At 40.8% G+C, this 22,230-nt stretch overlaps 1 protein-coding gene across 2 annotated transcripts in view; it reads left to right on the forward strand.

Annotated features, from left to right (window-relative positions):
- Positions 1-22,230, forward strand: part of PDE4B (phosphodiesterase 4B) — a 434,463-nt gene that overhangs the window by 386,212 nt on the left and 26,021 nt on the right. For both annotated transcript variants that reach the window (XM_028142374.2, XM_008139401.3), the window contains one exon: positions 5,794-5,906. In XM_028142374.2, coding sequence (XP_027998175.1) covers positions 5,794-5,906 — 113 coding nt within the window. The remainder of the gene's footprint in view (positions 1-5,793; positions 5,907-22,230) is intronic.

Genomic DNA, 22,230 nt, shown 5'->3' on the forward strand with positions numbered 1-22,230 from the left:
ACTTTTCTACTGGATTTATGTAAAAAAAAAAAAAAAAAAAAACCTGAGGAAATTGGGATATGGTCTAAGTATTAGCTGAAATAGAAAATTATTAAAACAGAAAAGGGGAGATCATGGAAAAAAGAATGTTACCAAACAGTTTGTATGGTATGATCTCATTTTGATTGTGTACATACATAGGTACACATGCACATATATACACGAGAGGATATGTGCAAAGGAGTTAGTAATGATGATCTCTGCTTGGTAAAATGTGACATTTGTATCATTTCAAACTTTTGCTTCTCTGTAATTTTCTATAATGCCTATAGCCCATCAAGAAATGCAATATTCACAAATTGTGCAAAATACTTAATCTTGTCAGTCTAATCTCATGTGCATTCTCCTATTCTACCTTCCCTGTAAGAACAGGATATTTCCCCCTCATTTTACCCAAAGAAATTTAGTCTCAGCAAACTCTGGTAACTTGCCTGAGGTCACCCACTGAAGCAAGATGCAGGGCCAGAACCTACAGGTCTTCTGAGTAAAGATTGCGCAGCCTCCCTGTGCTAGTGGCTGTTAGGTGGGTCAGAAAAGGAAACAGGAGACGCAAGAAATGACAACATTTAGGAAAGCAATTACGCAATTTAAATAGAAAAGACCTAAGGGTAAGATGTTACTTTAAATGCAGCATTTTTAGGAATGCATGCATTTTCGGCACTGAGTTAAATCCTCTGTTTCTTCAACCAAGGTATAATCTTGCCAAGAATCTTGCTCTGATAATTTAACATCTACTTCTGAGCTGGTGCTTTATGGTAAATTAAAGATGATCATACCTCTTCAGTGCCTGTCACACACATATGTTGCAAGGATTAATGAGGAGTGTGCTTGGCGTTCCTTTGAGAAAAGAGCTACATGAATGCCACGTGTTAATACCAGATTAATATTAATTATAATTATTCATCCATTCTCTCTTCCTGTTTCTCAGGGCTGAATTCAATACCTACCAGATCTACAGAAGGAAGTAAATCTTCCTTTGCCACTCTTGTTGAAGTAAAAGAGGAAAAGAAGGGGAGAATAGAAGGGAGGTTGGTTCTTCCTCTTCCCTCTGGAAATTTTTGACAAAAAGGGTTGACCCCATGACCATACACTGTTCCATTACCTGCTCTTATCCCCTTGAGACTCGCTTCTGTGGTGTTAAGCATTGTTCCTTTTCAGAGCCATTTCTATAAGACAGGAAACAGGGCATACAACCTGTGCAGTCACATAGCGCCTCCCCTCCCCTAAATGTTTCATAGTTGCTGTCTTGAAACTCATAATTTTATCTTTGATTTTTAAGTGTTTTTTGTTTTTTTTTTTAATATATTTTATTGATTTTTTACAGAGAGGAAGAGAGAGGGATAGAGAGTTAGAAACATCCATGAGAGAGAAACATTGACCAGCTGCCTCCTGCACACCCCCTACTGGGGATGTGCCCGCAACCAAGGTACATGCCCTTGACCGGAATCGAACCCGGGACCTTTGAGTCCGCAGGCCGACGCTCTATCCACTGAGCCAAACCGGTTTCGGCTTAAGTGTTTTTTTTAAGTGAAGTCTGATGGGACGATGCAGTATCCTCCAGGGGCTTTAGAACCTTGGCTCTGATGCTGTTCTTCTACCTCCTGCCGCCTGCCTGCCTCCCCTGGACATGTTCTCAGCCACCCATTTTTCCTGACCCCTGGCAATGTGGGACTCACCCAGCATCCCTCTCCCTGCCCTCACCCATGACCACAGACAGCTGACATCCATCCCCAGTGGCAGCCTGGGTGCAGATGCAAAGAGTTAGATGTGTGTGCTTTGCAAAGTTTCAGGTGGGGCATGGCAGCATCCATCCATGCCCTGGGTCGGCATGGCTATAAGATGGTAGACAATGGCCCTATCATGGTGGGAGTGAACCTCTTGGCCACCCCTGGTCCAGGTTATCTAGCATGACCCGGTGCAGAGGCTGTAGTACCTTTAGGGGTCATATATTTGCTGTGGATTGGCACATTGGCACCGTGAGGAAGGGGAATGTGTGGCTTTCCCAGAGCCTGACCCTAGCTGGGGCACGGCACATCAGTAATGGAGCTGGCAGGTAGGCATACCCCAGCAACTGCTGAGCTGTGCACGTGCCCTCTGTCAGAGTATGCAGGCCTCCGGAGTCCTGTGAGGGTCTGCGCTCTCCTCATGGTGTCCCCATGCCTGGGGCACACAACATTTAAGAGTAAAGAAAACACTCCTCGCCATTCATTAATTGTGACAAATGTGCCATAATAATGTAAAATGTTCAGAGTAGGGAAACCTGGATGTGGGATATGTGGAACTCTCTGTATTGTCTTTGCAAGTGTCCTGTAAATCTGGATCTATTTTAACTAAGAAGCTTAAGAAAAACAACAACACTGAGACAAGTCGAGATGGAAACTCCAGAAGAAAGGAAAAAGCTTCATGTTTTACTACCTTTAACAGCACTCTTTCTGCTTTTTGAGCAAGTGGCCCTGCATTTTCATTTTGCACTGCGCCCTGCAAATGACGTAGCTGATCCCAAGGGGAAAAACCCTTGTTGAATATGCAGTTCTTCCTTCTTCCTGATTCTCCACCCCCCACCCCCACCCCCACAAACGCCAGGCCTTTGGGTTACTTGGATTGCCATTAATAATTATACTCCTATGTATTGACTACCGACTAAGAACTAGCTACCATACCAGATGCTTTATATACTTTATCTCATTTTATACCTTTATAAACTTATGAGGTAAATATTTGCATCCTTGTTTTAAGATGTAGGAAGCTGAGATCCAGGATCACACAGTAACTGGTAGAAGAGAAAGTCAAAATGTGTGAGTCTCACTCCAAAGCTGCTCTTTCCACAGCGATACAGTTGTTCCATCCAGCCTCTGGGTGCCCAGGTGCTTGCAGGCTGCTTGGGCGAGCACTTTGGTTTCCATTCTTGCGAGTATCTGCTGGTACGAGCTCTGAACCTGGTGCTGGTGCTACAAAGTCATAATGTGGAGGGCTGCACTGGTCCTTTCCTGTGGCTGAATCATAATCAGCAGGGGTGTAACGCTCCCATACTTAGCCCACTCTGACATCTGTGCCTTCTGTCTTAGTTTCTGTGATAAGACAGCTCTACAATGGAGCAGGAAGAGAGTCTTGACTGTGTATTAAGAATCTGGGAAGAAACAAATTCTTATTAATGTAAAAAGGTCATATTTTTCCACTTAAAAATTATTGTGGCTGACCAGGGTAAGAGAGGGCAGTGGAGTAAGTTCCTGTCACATCTATTGGCCAGTCACTGATATCTCAGTATTGTACCAGGTCGAGGAGCACATATATGCTTGTTCTGTGTAATAGGCCAGTGATTTTCAACCTTTTTCACCTCATGGCACACATAAACTAATTACTAAAATTCTGCAGCACACCAAAAAATATATGTTTTGCCATTCTGACAAAAAACAAAGGCATAATTTTGATTCATTCACACCGGACGGCTATTGTGTTGGCTGTTACAATTTTTAGTTTGACAACCTAAGGGAAAAAAGGTCAAGGCCATTGACTAAATAGACAAGTATTGCATGTTTTAAAAATTCTTGCATCACACCAGCTGAAAAATCGCTGTAATAGACAATGAATACGCTGTGGTGGTAGCAATCGGATCTTTGAAGTGTCCACCTCATTCTTCAGTGCTTCTACTGCTATCATTACTGTGTTCCCTTTGTCAAGTGGGAGTGCAAATCAGAGCCCCTTTTTCCTCTTAGTGAAGGAAAAATGTGATATATCATCTTAGAGTAATTTTGCATATCAGCTGATTCAGCAGGCTCTGAGTGAGTCCCTCACTCCCCACCATCCTGGTGAATGGCTGATCTTTGTCACTGAGAACCACCGGTTGTGATGTAGAAGACGTTAAGGTAGCAAAGTCTGGGTAGTTAAGAAGGGGTTGGACTTTTTCTTTTATGAGAGACCAGGGACGAGGAGGGGAGGGTTCTGTCACTTCAGAAAAAGCTTCCTTGGAAGAGGTACTCTGTGGAGGAAACAGAGGAGGCAGAGGCGGGGGGAGGTCTTTTGGACACACCAGAGAGTACGTGAGGAGATTCTTCATGTTGCCCCAGCATTGCAAAATTGAGGAGGAAGAAAGGAGAGGAGGTATGTGCAAGGCTGGCTTGAAATGAGTTTTTGCTAAAAACACCTCAATTCTTGACTGCACATTTTTGAGGAGTGTGGAAGAAAAAAAAATAGAGGAAGTCACCTCCAGTGGTTTTGTGGGTTTTTTAAAGTATGACATACAGGATATTGAGTTTTAACCCCTGTTTATTCTGAAGTGAAGGCATATTTGGGGAATGAACAAAACACCTCTTCTTTGAAATGTGCATCTGTGACCAAGGGAACCCAATCACTGGGAATCACTCTTCTGTTTATTCCCCTTTCTGCTTCCAGTGTGAGTGCTACACACGTCAGCGTCTTCAAATAATAGTAAAAAGCTATGTGGTCTCCCTAGACGTTCTTTGTGAACATATGAAAAATGTATTCTGAATCTGACGGGAATGTGTGTAGTCTTTCCTGCATCAGAGCATTCCATACAAGATTTTTTACTTTTATTGGTGCTTGAACTCGGACAGGTTGGTAAAGTTCACGGCTGGCATGCCCCTCAGACTCAGTCATGTACGCAGGAAAGTCTGACTGACTTTGTAACTGTCTGTAGCACAAATTCATCCGGTATTTGCGAAATGCATTCAGTGTTCACGAGTATGGGGTGCTCCAGTCAGTAACCTTAAGTATTGATTTAGACTCACAAACTTTTGGGTATGGAATGACATGTTGTAAACACTTAAAAAGAGCTGTATTATCCAGCAAAAATGCGACCTTAAAAACAGCATTTTTTTTTAATGGACCCCCGGAGACATCCCCAGAAAGCCTAGATTCCTCCAGCGACAAATCAGAGCCCCCGACTTGAATCAAAATGCACATCCCCATCGGGCTCCACCTGAAAGTCCGGTTCAGAATTTCCCGGTGATCCTGGCCCTTGCAGAGAAGTTTGAGCTTTGTTTAGTATAACAAGAGCTGCCCGACTCCCAGGCCAATAAACGTGTTCACATAAAACTCCAGACAGTCTCCCTTAGACTGAAGTCTTATCAGGGAGACCTCATTTCGCCTCTGCTTAGAGGAGAGGTTCGGGAGAGGGGAGGGATAGCCCACGCCTCTCCCTGGTGGGGGACCGTGTCTGCCGAATGAAAAGTTCATCCAACATGCACACACGTTCCCCTGAATGAATGACCGCGTCCTCTTCCAACGACACTGCCAGTCACCCCCACCCCTCAAAGGTTCGACTGTCTGTTTCACTTAGAAGAACGGCAAACGGAGCAAACCCTTTCCTCATTTCTCCTCTGGCCGGCAAACACTCAGAAATGACATCACGCACCCTAAAGAGCCCCTAGATGACTAAGGCAGCCGAGCCTGAGAAAGCGCCCTGCCTCTGCCCCGAGTGTGGGACACATGTATGCTGATGAGCGTATAAGAGACAGCTCCCCGCCTTCTTCCTCAGAGGAAGTTTCTTGCTAGATCACAGACACCTCACCCAGGCAGGGGGCGTGAAAACTTGGCAGGGGCCATTCCGGGCAGAGAGCACCACGGTGATTTGTTCTCCTGGTGGAGAGAGCTGGAAGGAAGGAGTCGGCACACAAATAATGAAGGAGCTCGGAGCCACCTTCAGTAGCACCGGGATCAGCAGCGGCAGCGGTGACTCTGCTATGGACAGCCTGCAGCCGCTCCAGCCTAACTACATGTCTGTGTGCTTGTTTGCAGAAGAATCTTATCAAAAGTTAGCGATGGAAACGCTGGAGGAACTGGACTGGTGCTTAGACCAGCTGGAGACCATCCAGACCTACCGCTCTGTCAGTGAGATGGCTTCAAACAAGGTAAGAGAAGAACGTTTTATTCAAGAAAGTGGGACTGTGCGGGGAGTTCCAGACTCCCCTGGCCGCTGCCTGCCTGCCTGCCAGCCTGCCTGCGGCAGAGGTGCAGCCGGGACGCGACCTGGAGGGTGGGTTTGTTGACCTGCCTCAGAGGATCCTGTCTCCAGGTGCCACACTTGGCTTGGGTCTTGATGCTGCAGAAAAGTCTAAAATCCTCAGTGCGCTGTAATTCCCAGAAACCAAACTTCTTTCTTCTTGATGGAGTTCGGCTATGTTTAGGTGGAGATGTGCTTTATAACGAGTACAAATCACTATACAAATGTGAATGCCTTTTAAAAAAAAAAAAACATTATCAGAAAGATACAATCTGAATGAATCTATAGGGTAAAAATGCATAAAATGTGGCATTGCAATCCGGTGTTTGATATGTGTGTTGTTGTGTTTTTTTAATAAGAAAATGATATGTCCTCCAGTTATCAATGGAGAGAATGGTTTGCCCTGAAGTTTCGTAAATTCTGAAATTCTTCTCAGGACATTCTGGGATTTTCTAACATTTACGTTGTGGTGCTGGCATGGCTAAGATTAAAAAAAAAGAAACAATATATCTGGTCTCAAAAAAGGAAAGTTTTTTTTTTTTTCCTAAAAGGTTTGCTGCTTTTTAAAGTGGAATCATTTGAAATCAAGTTTCACCCAGATTGCAAAGAAATGGTTTCATATACAATCCTCAGACAAAACTTAGTGTTGAAGAACTTCATAGTATATCGTTTGTTTAGTTAACACCTGGAATTAGACTGTCGTGGAAGTTGTTGCTCTTTGCTTATATTTTTTCCCTTGGAGAGTGTGTGTGTGCACATGTGTGTGCATGTGTGTGGACGCACATATACAGATATGAAAAGCCTTAACACTGTGCACTCGTTAAGTACACATTTTCAGAATCCACAGTCACACCAGCCTGAGGCATTTTCTCACTGTCTTATGGTTCGAGGGCTGGAAAGAGACTTTGCTCCATACCTGTCAGCACGCACTTTCCAGCCCCAGGGGAACTAGCAAAGGTGGGTCCCTCCCCCCCTCTCCTGGGGTTGAAAGGATCACCTTCCCATCAAGGCTCTTCCCAGGATCTGAGCAGAGGAAGCCTTGCCTCCTCAGGAGGTCCTTCAGGAGGGGCAGGCAGACTCTGCTCACTCCTGCTTTATTGGTTAATGAAAGAGCAAATAAATAAATAAGCTCCTTTCTTACATTTTAGTTCAAGTTGAAGTAAAAAAGAAAGAAAGAAAGGTTTGAGGTTTAACTATTTATTGCTTTTTCTCTGAAGTTCTCCCTTGAAGGCTGCATTTTTGGGTTTTTCCAGGCTGTTGTAAGTCTTAAACAACTGCTTCCCCAAGAGGAAGGCTTAACTGCGTAATTTCTCCAAGCCACCCTGTGCTCCATGTATACGCCTTTCACACATGCTTTACCTACCTTGGAGCATCCGCAGATGTATGTTGTGATCACTGATACCCAGGCAAGGCGTCGATTCAATACCGGAGGGTAGTTTTTTCAGCAGGTTGCACCACAAAGGACATACTGAACTTTCTTCTGGAGTCACTAAGATGAAGTAGGTAATTAACTCCAGGGGGGTAGGGGGAAGAATACTCATGGAGAAACTGCAAATTGCCATTGTGTTTTCATTTTGAGTGTTAGTGCGTTGTAGATTCAAACGAGGTTTGAGTCTGGAGGGCTGAAATTAGACATTGTCTGTTTTACAAATTTATTTAAATTTTTTTTTATATTCAGTGTCATCGTTAATAAGACTCTGAGACCAGAGACTGTGCCGGTCCTGGTAAGAATTCCAGTCACTTCAGGCTTCCGCTCCTCCTTTATGGTGTCGTGTGCAGGAAGCAATGAACGTTGAATGGAGCTAACCCTAAAGAAAGGGCTAACCCTTAATTCTGATGCAGTTAGCTTAAGTAGAAGGCATGCAGGCTCACCTGTTTTCTAACTCTATAGTGGAAAGGTTGAAGGGCAAAGCATTTATCCAGAGGATGAATAATGCCCAGCTGACAGCTGAAGTCAATTTGAATTTTTAAAAAGATCTCCCTCTTTTTACTTAGCTTCTTCCCCTCCCCCCCCCCCCCCGCCCTCCCCCCTCAAGTACTGATTACTTAGGTAATTATCTCAGGTAAAGTTTAATCCATAGCAATATATAATATAATAGAATAGAATAGAATAGAATAGAATAGAATAGAATAGAATATAAATAATATATAATTAATATAATAAATAGTTTTGTGGTAACCAAAAAAAGAATTGATCTATGCTAGTTATAGATCTGTGGTAAAAATAAATCTCACATTCAGTTTTAAATGTTGTTAAAATTTTGGAGCATTTCATCCTAGTTGCTGTTTAAAAAATATAGTCAACATCATCATCATCATCATCATTTTCATGACTGTATAGTCTTATTTGGTCATCCTTTGCTTACTCTCTATGAACAAAGGAGCCCGCTGCAAATCTCTGAGGTAAACACTTGAAAGTAAGTGTGAAGATGTTCTATAGAGGCAGTATATGAAAAACCTGAGCTTCAGAGTCAAAAGATCCTGGTTCAAATCCCATCGCTATAGTTTGCTAGTTACTTGACCTTGGCCAACTTAACAACTCTATGACTTAATTTTCTCATCTGTAAAACAGGGATAAAAGTGGTACCTACTTCACAGGGGTGCTGTGAATGAGATAATGTATCTAAAGCACTCAGCAAAGCATCTGGTGTGTAGTAAAAGTTCAATAAATGATAACTTAGTAACAGCATATACTATATCTTTGCAAAAATCTATGTGTCCCTAGCTCTGATCAGCTAAGTGACCTCTGAAACTTACTTAAGAATTGTGCTTGCAACCTCTGAACGTATTGAAGAATGGTGATGGGAGAGCCAGTGTTTTGCTCAGGGCGTGTTTGGGAGTTACATAAGGGGCCCGTGTATATGCAGCTGGTAGAGAGCTGACTGTCTAGTGGAGGAAAACAAGCAGTCCTTCATATTTACTTCATCTGGGTAAGGTTGTCTGTGTTTTTGTTTTTCTTCCTTAACCCTTTTACATTTTGGAGAAAACTGTGACTCGAAGATTATGATTGGCTTCCCCAAGTGTGCTTCAGAGCCCAAAGAGTTAGATTAAAAACTGTTTCTGTGACTTATAAAAACATAGACTTCTTGGCCCAAACTTCCCTCATGCTGGCCACAGGCCAAATGGAATCCCAGAATTATAAAGAAAGATGCAGCCAGGTAAGTTACTATCATGGGTTATTTCCCCACAAGAATCACAAGATAGAATAAATTAAGCAGGAGTTTTATGAGGCAATGACATTGTTTTTCAAGATGAAAAGGATGTCTAGTGAACCTTTTACTAGCAGCCCAAGTTCAGTTAGATGTGTGAGAGCTGTTTTCTTTAAGGACAGATTGCCTTCTTAGATTTGTTGATTAATTTTGGTGTTTCAACTTTTATCGCCTCCTGAATTAGAAGAATTGTTTTATACTTCAGTGAAATGCATCAGGGCATGAGTTCCTCAGTGGCAAAACAGTCAGATGTTTTGAAAACAGGATGCTTTGGCTCTGCATTATAAAAAAAAAAAAAGAGGAACGGAAAGAGAAACAGTATAGAAAGGAAGAAACCAAATAGCCTCAGCAGGATCCCCAGCCCAACAGGCATAAACACTGACCTATCTTCCTGACCTTCACTGTGGCTCAGTTCCTGCCCTCCTGTCACCGAAGCCGGTTGAAGTCATTGGAGGAGGATAGGAGGAATGGCGCAGCTGCTGTGAGGGTGACTAGAATTTCCTGTCTCCTTCCTGACAGTCGCAGTCAGAAAAGTACAGAGTTGCAACAACAGTGGCTGAGAAAGGACCCACACAGAACAATCCCACTGAGGCGTAGCTGTGACTGATGAGGAAGCGGGCAGCTTTTACTGGGAAACAGAGTCTCTTGCCTAAAATTTTCAGATGAAAAAACGTCAAAGGGATCATTTGTACCCAGCAGATTGAATGTTTTACAAAAGATGAACATGCTATGGTATTCATTAAGGACCTCTGTTCAAGCAACTCCAAATTGTTCTAACTGGAACCCTCCACAATCCTTTTCTTTCTAGACTAGCTTTGCCCTGGGGCTATTTCATGTGCAATACAAAGGTTTGGGCCTTATCAGGAAAATGGATGCTCTGTTGTTGAAAAGAGCATTCCTGAATAATATCAGTACTGTCTTTAGAATGAAGCATCAGGACCTGACACATCATTAAATGTTTGCTAAGAAAATCTATAAGAAGGAATGGTAGACTGATGTTTCCTTTTTTCTGAAGGCATCATGAAGTCTGCTACACATACCGTTACCGGGGAAGTGAGTCCTCCTGGCTACGTGGGTTTATTTTTCCAGTTGCTCAAGTGTGGTCCTGCTGGAGTGTTGAACATAAAGGCAACTAATTGACTAATTGCCTGGGCTCTTGGGTGGGAGGGATAAAGGCACACAACTCTACCAATCTGGAACCACCTGGGACCCACGCGGTGGGATATTGGAATGTGGTCATGATTGACTGATTATGTTAGTGGTGAAACAGCACCAAAATGTTACCAGAGGAGTTAGACTAGACCTCAGTTCAGCAACCTCAATTCTTGAGTACAGCTGAGAAAGAATTCAGAGCCAAGGAACTCAAATCTACAGAGAGAGTTTTTAGAAAGTCACAGAGATAGAAAGAAATGAGCCAACTGGGTTGTATGGGCTCAGGAAACGAGTTACAGAGGCAAAAGAAAGGTCCTTGGAGCTTAGGAGAAAGAAAGACAAAGGTGACGTGCCTGGGGGAAATAGAGAGGAAAGAGCATGCTCTAGAGAGAGAGAGAGAGAGAGAGAGAGAGAGAGAGAGAGAAGGCAGAATAGGTCCTCCGTCCTGAGTGTTTTGATACCCTCTCTAAAGGTGGAGATATTAGGGGAGGTCCCAAGGGAGAACCTCAATGGAATATTCTTCAGCTTTCCAGGTGTGTCCTTTCAGGGTCGTGGTTTCTACTGACTGGTCGGTGCCAGGGCAGGGGGTTATTGGTGGTTAGTCATCAAAGCTGGTCCTGATGTCAGCCATGGCGTCACCCCACCTGGTCTTGCTGCTTTTCTGGAACTAGAGCTGAAACACAACTGAAGCCTAGATGTTATCTCTAGTTTGACTATAACTCTGAAGCTTTGTTACTAAGATTAATTGATGCCTGTCAGAATCACATTGTCTTGAGGGCTTAATGCTTATGGGAGTGGTTGTGCAAGGGCTTGTATGGAAGGCTATTCTCCACCCCCCTTGTTCCTCCTCTAAGGAGGTCTACCACCTGACTAGCAACATGCCAGGGGAGGAAGGGTCAAGGGAGGGTCTGAAACTCATGACCAGTAATATGAAAGGTCAGGGGGTCTAAACCACATGATCAGCGATATGCTAGGGAAGGAGAGGTCAGCCTGGGGGCGAGGTCCTTGTTTTCCCAGTTTTGCCTGTCACCAGGCACCCAGGGCTTTCCACTCTGGTGACCTTCCATACCTGGCCTATCATCCTTGCTCTGCCCATGCCTGTCTGACAGGCTACTACAATTACCCTAAAGTTAGCTGAGTCATTTTGTATCTAATTGAATAATCAATAACTATGGGAAATATTGGATCCAGCAGAACTAAAAGGATATAGATTGTATAGGCCAGTGGTCGGCAAACTCGTTAGTCAACAGAGCCAAATATCAACAGTACAACGATTGAAATTTCTTTTGAGAGCCAAAATTTTTAAACTTAAACTTGTTCTAATGCCACTTCTTCAAAATAGACTCGCCCAGGCCATGGTATTTTGTGGAAGAGCCACACTCAAGGGGCCAAAGAGCCGCATGTGGCTTGCGAGCCGCAGTTTGCTGACCACGTATAGGTCAACATATTCATCTTAGAACTCTGTCAGGAGGTGATAGGCAGGTGCCAATTATAGAAAGGGATTAATTCCACTTTTGCCTAAAGTTAAATGATATAATTAGAGCAGTACCACTCTTAAGGAAAGAGGTGTCCTCTTCCTGCACCCCATAATTTAAGAGAGCCCTAACCTGCTCTTTCTCCATCTGCACTCTGCTCCAGGAGGTGAGGAATCTGCCAGGCCAAGGGAGCAGCTGCTCCCCACTCCAGACCACATTGCATCTATTGGACCACCACATTCTCTGCCTGAATGGTTTTGAGCTCACTTTTGGGGACTGGGCAGGCTTCTTTCCTGGATGTGCTGCAAGAGTGTATACCCTTAAGCTCAAGGAAGAGCAAAGACACAGCCTTTAGCTTGGGAGAACAGTGTGGAAGGAGCTGGGATATGGAGGCTGTGGAAGAGGGTATACAAAGGCCCACGTACTCAGTCCCTGGTGGTGTTAGGACATAGGGAAAGAATGGGACAGGCTGTGGTCCAGGAGCTAGATCCTCCCACCCCTTCCCATCCTATTCAGAGAGTTTAGGATTTCTAAATTCAATCTGGTACTCCAAGCTGTAGGAAGGGATGCCTGTCAAGGTAGGAGTGCTGGAGGAAGCTCAATTTAAATTTTCTTATATTTATACTTACGGTAGGTGGCCCTACAAATGTTAGAGGGGACCCTGGACTAGAGGTTAGAATAGAATGAAAATCAGTTCTGACAGCCAAGTGGGGGACTCAGACATATTTTTATCTAATTTTTCTCTCTCTACTGCTCAGATTTATATAGAGCTGCAGGCAGCAAAGTAAAAAGACCCTGGGAATAAGCCATGAGTTTGAGTTCTAGCTCTGACTCAATATAGGTGTATTATCTTAATTAATTTAATCATTTTGAATATTTGTCTTTTTCTTATCTACAAAACAAAATAGTCAAAGCAGACTATTTCATTAGCTCCTTCAGCTCTTGCATTTATTGATAGAATAATAGTAGTAAACAACCAACCTACTTTTACAGATGTATACTATGTGTGCACACATTGTGCTAAACTCCTTGCCTACATTCTGTCATTAACACTTACAGCAACACTTTGAAATAGGTACTATTATCCCCATTTTACAGATGAGTAAAGTAAGGCTTAGAGATTTAAAATAAATTGCCTAAGGTAAAGAAGAGAGCCAAGATTCACACCCAGGGAAGTCTGACTCACATCAATTATCCCAATGGGATAGGTAAATATAGAAATACTAGAGGCCTGGTGCACAGATTCATGCACCAGTGGGGTCCCACGGCCTGGCCTATGCCCTCTCACAATCCGGGACCCCTTGGGGGATGTCAGATTGCCAGTTTTGGCCCAATCCCCACAGCCAGGCCGAGGGACCCATGCACCGGGCCTCTAGTATGCATATAAAATCTTTGGTTAATCTCTTCCCACCCTCCCTTCTCCCTCCTTCCCTCTGAGATTCATCAGTCTGTTCCATGTTTCCATGCCTGTGCATTGAACGTCTGCCCCTTGGTGGTCAGTGTGTAACATAGCTACCGGTCAAATGGTCAAATGGTCGCTTAGGCTTTTACATATATAGATAAAGGTAGTTATCTTTTATAAGGGAATTTTGACATGGTTGCTTGGAGGAATTATTTTTTTAACTCTGGCCATCCTTGGTTAGGTCTGGTTCAAAATCCTAATCTGCAATTACCATATTTTGGACCTCTACTAGACCAACCACTAATCAGTCAAGCTCAGTCTTCTTGGCTGGGAAGTAGTGTCCTTTAACATAAAAGAGGAGGAAGAAAGACCATCTTACCTAATAAAAGGGAAACATGCAAATTAACCATCACTCCGCTATGCCCATAGCCAATCAGAGTGAGTATGAAAATTAACCCAACAAATATGGAGGTTAATTTGCATATGCAGGCACGGAGAGGTGTGAAGCCTGCTATGAGGGGAAAGGGTGCAGTGTTAGGGAGCTACTGGAGTGTTGCTCCAGACAGAAGCGAGGACTTGCCGGCTCCCGGGCGGCTGGGAGTGAAGCCAAGGGAAGGAAGGCCTATTCTTGCACAAATATCGTGCAACAGGCCTCTAGTAGTTATAGAAAATGATTGTAAAGCACTCATAAAACTGACAATAACAATGTTAAACTCATTCAACACTTATTGTAGATCAGTTTGCTAAATTCAAAATTTTTTATTTCCCCAAAATTCTATAATGTGGCCTAAGATAAGACAGTAAAGTGTTGTTTAAAGGACCTTAGCCTACCCCCAAAATCGCTTATTCCCTAACCCCCAAAATAAAAAGAACATGAACAGCGGCTATTCTTTTTAATGTAATTTAATTTTACTTTATTACCATTCAGATATTATGGCAGCTTCATCATATACCACGTCTTTTCCAGTGCATGCAACATGACCATAAAATAGATGCGGGGGAGGGTGCTTCTTCAGTAGCAATGTAGGGAAATTTCCTAGAAGTAACATGTATACTGTCTTTCTTGGATTTTGTCTTCCAACAAAGATGGAAGAGAGATTAAGCTCTTGATTCTTTATCTGGCATTACCAGTATTTCAGTCACTCTATGATAAGATTGAATTATATTATTGGGAGTGTAATTCAGTATTCCAAGTTCTAGTCTTATTAAACCTTAACAAATGGAAGATTTTGAAAGTTTTCTAGGGCTTTGTAATAAATTTTATTTGTAATCTATTTTAGTTTTCATATTTTATATGGGTATTTACAAAACTATTTCCTTCACTGATTTCTAATCCATTTAATCCAATCTTTCTACTAACTCACTAGAGAGTTCCCAAGTGAACAGATCTCTAAAAAAAAAAAAAAAAAAAAAAAAAAAAAAACAAGCAAGAATGAAGTGAGGGAACATTATCTTTGATTGTTGCACCTCTGGCTTGCTGAGAACATTTACATATTCTCAAAATCTGGTAACTCATTTTAAGGGAAGCCTTTCTCTCCATGTTAAAAAAAAAATCAGGCAATTATGTTTAGAGTGTCAAATATAATTCTAGTACAGTAGTTTTAAAAAAATGGAATTACAATATATCAATGGAAAAACATTTGTTTTACATTTTGTATACTTGTTTCTTGTCTTTTTTCTTTTAGAATAAGTTTCAATCTAAAAGCTCCCAAAATCTATGCCATTGTTACCTCTGAAAGAAAAGCCAAGGGTGGAGCTTACTCTTCCAAAACATTTTACTTCTAAGTAAGTGTGCTCAGCAAGCGGAGAGAGCTCAGCTCCCTGGAAGCCAGGACTTACCAAATCAGAAAACACCAGCGCAAACGTGTGCCAAGGTCAATAGATTCACACTCTTGAAGACACTGTGCCATTTGGTGATGTGTGTCCCTGCACATCCTTCCACTTAAGCATTTTTCACGGACCTGCCAGCCCCTCTGTCTTGCCCGTTTGTACGTGATGTTTCCCTCAACTGCTGCCAAACTGTTTAGTCTCTTGGATATTTTACTGTAACTTCCTTTGTTTGATTTACTTTAAAGTAGCCAAGTGTTTCCACAAAGAAAGGACTGTTATTTAGAAATGAAGAAGACAGTAAAACTCCTGTTTCTTTTGTTTCTGTTTTGGGAAGTGCCTGATAACCATTTTCTCTTTAAGAAGTGTCTGATAGTCTTTTTCTCTTTATGGAGTAGAGGTTAAAAGCTATAAAGCATGCAATTCTGTTCTTCAGTCATGTGTTTCCTTCTGCTAATTACTTGCAGTTTAAAAATGTACCACTTTTGAAACCTAATCAGTGAATTTATTGTAAAGAAAATTCATCTTCATGGTTCAATTTAATCTATTTTTTAGCTATTCAAAATACGGCAATCTTAAAAATGATCATTAAAAACTTTAAAAGACCAAGTTCCCTTCACTCCTTGCTAACAGCATAGTGCATAATGTTATAACCTTCACCAATTATCAAAATGAAATTTGAGGACAGATAGGAAATAAAAGTGGTTAAACCAATTTTTAAAATTTAGATTTAGGAGGAGAAGTTTTGGCATCTGATATCTAAAAAGATAAATTTTAAATAGTTATTTTGGAAAGAAAATATTAAGAACAGAAGTTAAAATATCTTTCCAACTCAATCATATAGCCTGTGTGCTAATGCTGATCAGACAGGGCAAAGTGAAGTGTTAATTTGGCAACTATCTAATGTCATTGGTCGGTTTAGAGAGTTTTACCAGCTGCTGAAAAACTGTCAATGCTTGGATTCTCTCTGCTACTTAGCAGAGCTATTAGTCTAGAAATGTGGAGTCAAGATGGTGATCTCAATTTGGCCTCTTCCTACACCTTAGACTGTTTCTGCTCAGTGACCTAGATTATGCAGAATCTCACAACTCACATATGATTTCTGGTTTCTTGAGTCAGAATTTCCGACATCTTGGTGGAGTTGGGTTCAACAGTCTTGGTAGCTACATATTTAGGTAAAATATCAATGTAATTAATGATTTATAAATATTTGAAATCACACAAGTCTCATTAATAGTAGATAGAAACATATTTTATATGTTTAAGGATCTTAAAATGAATTTTAGTATTGGTAGAGGTCTGAGTTAAGCAGATATTGCAAATATTTTGCTGTAAAATCTGAATTCAGAACTTTTAATCTAATTACTTGAAAAGGGGAGATGACTTAGGGAGACTCGATCATCTTGGTTATAATGTTTATAAGAGAAATTATTCCATGCCTAAGATATGCTTGAGAGTTTTACTTTTGGTCTTTTGGTATCTACCCATTTCTAATTATTACTTGTATTACTAAGTAGGACAAGTGAGATAAAATTTCACTTGAAAGTGAATAGAAAATTTTTAATTTGGGGTGGGTAAGAAAGCTTAGTGTTCTGGCTATTAGAATAAGTAAGTTATAGAAGACTTGAATTAAAACACTACAATATGTAAATGGAGATTCATGGGGGAAGGGGATAATTTAACAGCCAAGATAATCATTTGAATATAAGACAAAGAACTGCCAGTTTAAAAAAAAAATAGATGAACATTTTAGGAACTCCTGAAACAGTGGACTTCCAACTCTATTTCTATCCATGATGTCAGAAGATCTACTGAAAGCATTTAAGACTAATAAGTAAGAAATTTATTATAACTTGAGAATCAAGAAGTATAGGCTTTTACCCCTGTCTTGATTTTCCATTTCCTAGAAAACGTCTCTTTGCCTCAAACACATCAGCAGCCCATATACTATGAACCTATTCTTAGTATGCTACTTGTTGACTTTCTTCCCCCACTTCCACCCCCACCCCCAACTCTGCCTTAAAAGCTCTGGCTTTGATCAGATTTTCATAGACCACTGTCTTACCTATCTTAGTTAATATCATAGCTAACATTTCAGTATCTGGGGTTTTAATTATATCTGCTATAGATTGCAAGCTCTTGAGGTCCGAACTTGTTTTTAATTTTTAAGACTCATGTTTACAGAAGTAAGGCTAAACAATATCCAGGGGTCACAGCTCTATATATTTGTAACTATAAGGAGAAAAGTGTAAAGCAGTTGAAGGCTTTTTTCAGTTGGTGGTAGTTGATTTGGGGTTTATTTTATTTTAAAAAGCTCCCTGTAAGTCTACTTGATTTGGTCATTTAAGATATTTATTGCCCGGCCGGTGTGGCTCAATGGTTGGGCATCAACCTAGAAACAAGAGGTCACGGCTTGATTCCCAGTCAGGGCACATGCCTAGATTGCAGGCTCAATCTCCAGCAGGAGGTAGCCAATCTATGATGTTTCTTTCATTGATGTTTCCATTTCTCTACCCTCTCCCTCTCGCTCTAAAAATCAATTTAAAGTAACTAACTAAATAAATAAATAGAAGTTTGTTGACATGGGGACTTTTGATAATTAACCTTTTCTTTCTTTCTTTCTTTCCTTTCTTTCTTTCTTTTTTTTTTTTTTTGAACAGTGCTAAGATGGTTAATGATTTTATTCATATTAAAAAAGAAAAAAATTTTTTAGCATTTTCAAAAAAATTAAATTCATGGGCTATGCTTAGATCATCCAATGATGATGATATTTCCAGTATAATGTCCATTTGATTGTGAGAAGCTAGAGACCTTCTGATGAAATAGATTCCAACTCTTGCTCTAAATATCACACTCAGAGCCCAGGAGGGTCAATTTAACTGGACAGAATGCTACCTATCTACCAAGCTGAAAAGGTACAGTGCCCTCCTGTCTCAGCTCCAATCCATTGATATTGCTACTGCTGACTCCAATCTGTAACTGAGTCAGAATGATTTCAATATATCTGCATTTATTGATGCAATGGGTATGTTTTTCTTGGCCAGATCTAGTACCTTATTTATGCTCTTGACGGAGTAAGCTGCCACTGAATTTTCCACTGCTGTATTTTAACACACGCAGGATCTGGTTGCACAAAATTTATTTGCATATTTCTTACCCATTGCATGGAAGCTTCTGATAATATTTCATCAAGATTGACGAGTATATTCTTTAAACATTTTAAATTGGTATAGTTTAATTTCAGAGCATTTATTTCTTTTGATTGCAGTATTTTAAAATGATCTTTTATGGATATTCTTCTTTTGTGTGTTTAAAGTCTTAAGACAATGCCATTGTCCAATGCTGTATTATATTTCTGGCATCCTAAAATTTTCAAACTGAGAAAGGTCATATTTTGCTTTTCAAAAAATGCCCTTCAGGGCTCTAAGTAAATCCTAAAATAGGAGAACCTTGCCAAAAATAAGCAATCACAAGCATAAACTCCTAAACAGCAATGGATTCTTGCTCTTTAAAAAAAAAAAAAAAAAGATAAATGCATTGGGTTAAAATGAATACAATATGAGATTTTTTGATTTTTGGTTTTTTAATAAAGGAGGAAGTATTATTAGGAATAATTCAGGAGATTTTTTTCTTTTTTCTTTCCCTTAAAATATTTTTATTGATATCAGAGAGGAAGAGAGAGGGAGATAGAAACATTAATGATGGGAGAGAACCATGGATCAGTCGCCTCCTGCATGCCCCCCACTGGGGACCAAGCCCACAACCCAGGCATGTGCCCTTGACTGGAATAAAACCCGGGATCCTTCAGTCCGCAGGCTGACGCTCCATCCACTGGCCAAACCAGCCAGGGCTATTTTACTTTTTTGATCACTGCTTTTCATGATCCAGCCACATGATCCAGGGCTGCATTCCCCCAAGAACTTGGATTCTGCCCAAGGGAACATTAGTTATGGAGCAATGTAGGGGTTTTTAAGGCCCCTTTCTTCACTTAAAGCTTATTTGCTCTCAGAGCTTCCTGTGGTGCGAGAATAGAGCATTAAGTAAAGAGCGCTTCTCTTTAAGTGTATAAAAGTGTGTTACTTTTGCATTGCGAGATCCAAAGTAGCATCTACAGAAACACGTCAGAAGAGCCCTTTCCTGTCTACATAGGCTTTCACCTATGTTATCTCATGGATGCTCACCTTGGGGGAAGTATGAGAGCCACATTTTCAGTGTGAAACCAGGATACAAGAGAGATAACTACATTTGTCCAAACTCTTCAGCTACTAAATGGAGATGCTTAGAATCAAATCTTATTCTCTTTGCTCCAAAGTCAAATTATTTAAAAATTAAAGGTAAATTCACAGGTTCATTTATTATATGACTTGCTAACATATAATCATAGAGCTTGAAAGCTGAAGCTCAGCCAAGGCTCCTTCTTATTTTCCAGACCTCAGTTTAGATGTTATCGCTTCTCTAATTATACTAACTCAGTAACTTGTTTGTTTTGCAATTTGCTATCACAGTTTATAGTTTTTGGGTTTTGTTATAGAACTTAGGTTTTACTCCCTTAGACTGTAAGTTTACTGGGGACATGAATTATATTTACCTTGTTCACTCTTTTTTAAAAATTTTTAAATACATTTTATTGATTTTTTTTTACAGAGAAAGGGAGAGGGATAGAGAGTTAGAAACATCAATGAGAGAGAAACATCGATCAGCTGCCTCCTGCACATCTCCTACTGGGGATGTGCCTGCAACCAAGGTACATGCCCTTGACTGCAGTCGAACCTGGGACCCTTCAGTCTGCAGGCCGACACTCTATCCACTGAGCCAAACCGGTTAGGGCTACCTTGTTCACTCTTAGAGTTGCAGCATTTAGAGTAGCTCTAGATACCTGGTAGGCATCCAATTAAATACTTGTTAGGTTGAATGAGAAACCCCCCTACCCTCACTTTTTCCACAGTGACTCTTCAAGGCAGTGAGGTCTTGCTCCCTGAGACTTCTCTGAAATTCAAACACAAATAACAGAGAACAAAGTCAACACGGACAAATGCTCTTCCCATGTGAGCAGAACTGCGAAGCTCATTTCAGTTGTTTGGTTTGGCATTAGGGTATTCGGCTTACCTTTCTCTTGAAAAGTCTGCATCCTTTGGACAAGCATCTGAGCCCTTCAGAAACTGGCAATAGCCACTGCATACTCAGCTGGAAGGGGTATTTATGAACACGTGTCTGAAACTCAGCCACACTCCGTATCTGTTGTGTCTGGAGAACACAGCTTAGTCATTCTGCCATTGTTTGGTTATATATTTCATTCCAGACAAATTGCTGTTACTCCTCTCACCCCTATCCCAGCCACACATTCAATTACTTTAGATATGTTACTGGATTACCTCAACTATGGAAATCTGAGCAAAATGCATAGTTCGAGCAATTATCCTTATGTCAGGCAATTTGTGGCTATTCATGAACTTCGGTTAATACATAAAGAGTTCTAAAGTCTTTTAATTTGAGAAAATTAACTAAGTCATGGAATCATGAATAGATAGGGTTATCTCCAAATAGGCTTTTGAAAAATGATATGGCTTCAATACAAGGCAATTTGGAGTTATGGTTTCATCTGACAGGCTTGATCTATCTTTCTGGCAATTCTGGTTTACACTCCTTACACTGGTGAATAATCTGAATGTCAAACAGCGAGCCAGCACGTCTATGAGTAACTCCTGGGTCATGTAATCTATATGATATAACACTGCATCACACCTGCAGCAGCATATTGTGGGAATTCTGTAGTTAATTATACAAGCTGCTGTCAACAACGAGAAGAAAAGAGTTTAGGTGCCTAAGAGCCAACCGAAACCTCCACCCAAATGCAAACCCAAGTGAAGAAGGTACCGTGAGCTCATATTCTTTTAAAATTCAGAAACAAAACTCAGCCTCAAATACAAATCCTGTAGAATAAACTACAGTCCTACAATGGTCTCAGACATCTTGACAATCACTTTACATACATTATTTCTAACCTTCCATTTTAATGATGGAAAAACTTTAATCTCCAAGAAACTGAACAACTTGCTGAGTTTCTCAGAATAAGTTATAGTACAGGATTTCATTTCCAGAGCCCATTGGATGTTCAGCTGATCCTGTGTCATGCAGGAATGTTGTTGGGTCTTGTCTTCGAGTCTTCTTAATGCAGTTAGACCCTCCTGGTAAGGTCAGCTTGTAACTGGAAACCCCTCTAGTTATGTATGACCTATGCATCCTACTCTGAAACTACTTTTATAAGCCTTCCATAAACAACAAACCTATACATCTTGGGGTGCATTGTTGTGCAAAGCATCCATCCAACTCTTCTAAATTATGGTAGCTAATTATAGGGAAAACAAAATGCAAAACAAGTATAATTATCTCTTTTTAATGATAAAATTGCTTAAGACTACTGTTTTTATCCTTTATGGTTTAAAATTATTTTCAAATCTCCAACCTATGGCAGAGTCTTCTCAATTTGCAAGTATGTGTCCTAGTATAGGGATTACCCAAAACCCAAACAGATAACATTGGCTTTTAGGGAAGGAAAGGATATGTCTGGGTAGCCCAGGTTTTCTCCTTATTTATTTGATGGTCCCAGACTTGATCTTGAAAATTTCCAGACCAGGGGGCTGGCTTCCCCCTGGGAAGCTGCTAATCCAGAAACAGAGATTTCCATGACAGGTTTTGAAGCATCCCATTATCTTTTATCTCAGAGGTATGTGAAAGTTCCTAGCCGAAATCAATATAATTAATATTTAACACAATACATGCCACATGATGTGTTTAAAGAGGTGAAGTAATCATCTTAAAACATGCTATGGTAGATATTTGTTGCTGCAAAAAGTATTGGAAATTTTAGTAAAGCAATACTTCGTGCAGGATTTTAAACAACCCAGGTGATCTTACAGAATAAAATTGGAAACCAGTTCTCAAAGACAATCATGACCAATCCTTTATGGGGTTATGAAAGGAAAGTACAGTGTTTGGGGGTGACTTCCCTGTTCTGCATCATTGCTTTCAAGTCAGATGTGAAGGTCCTGAAGCATAGGTCTTGTATTCCACCAGTCATGAGAGGACACTAGACTGGACAGTCCACAGGTCTGATCCATGGTAACAGTTCTTATTTTAAAAATATAATATGTTGTAGAACTTCTGGCT

This window comes from Eptesicus fuscus, chromosome 9, assembly GCF_027574615.1.
Source record: "Eptesicus fuscus isolate TK198812 chromosome 9, DD_ASM_mEF_20220401, whole genome shotgun sequence".
In the NCBI taxonomy this organism is placed as follows: Eukaryota; Metazoa; Chordata; class Mammalia; order Chiroptera; family Vespertilionidae; genus Eptesicus; species Eptesicus fuscus.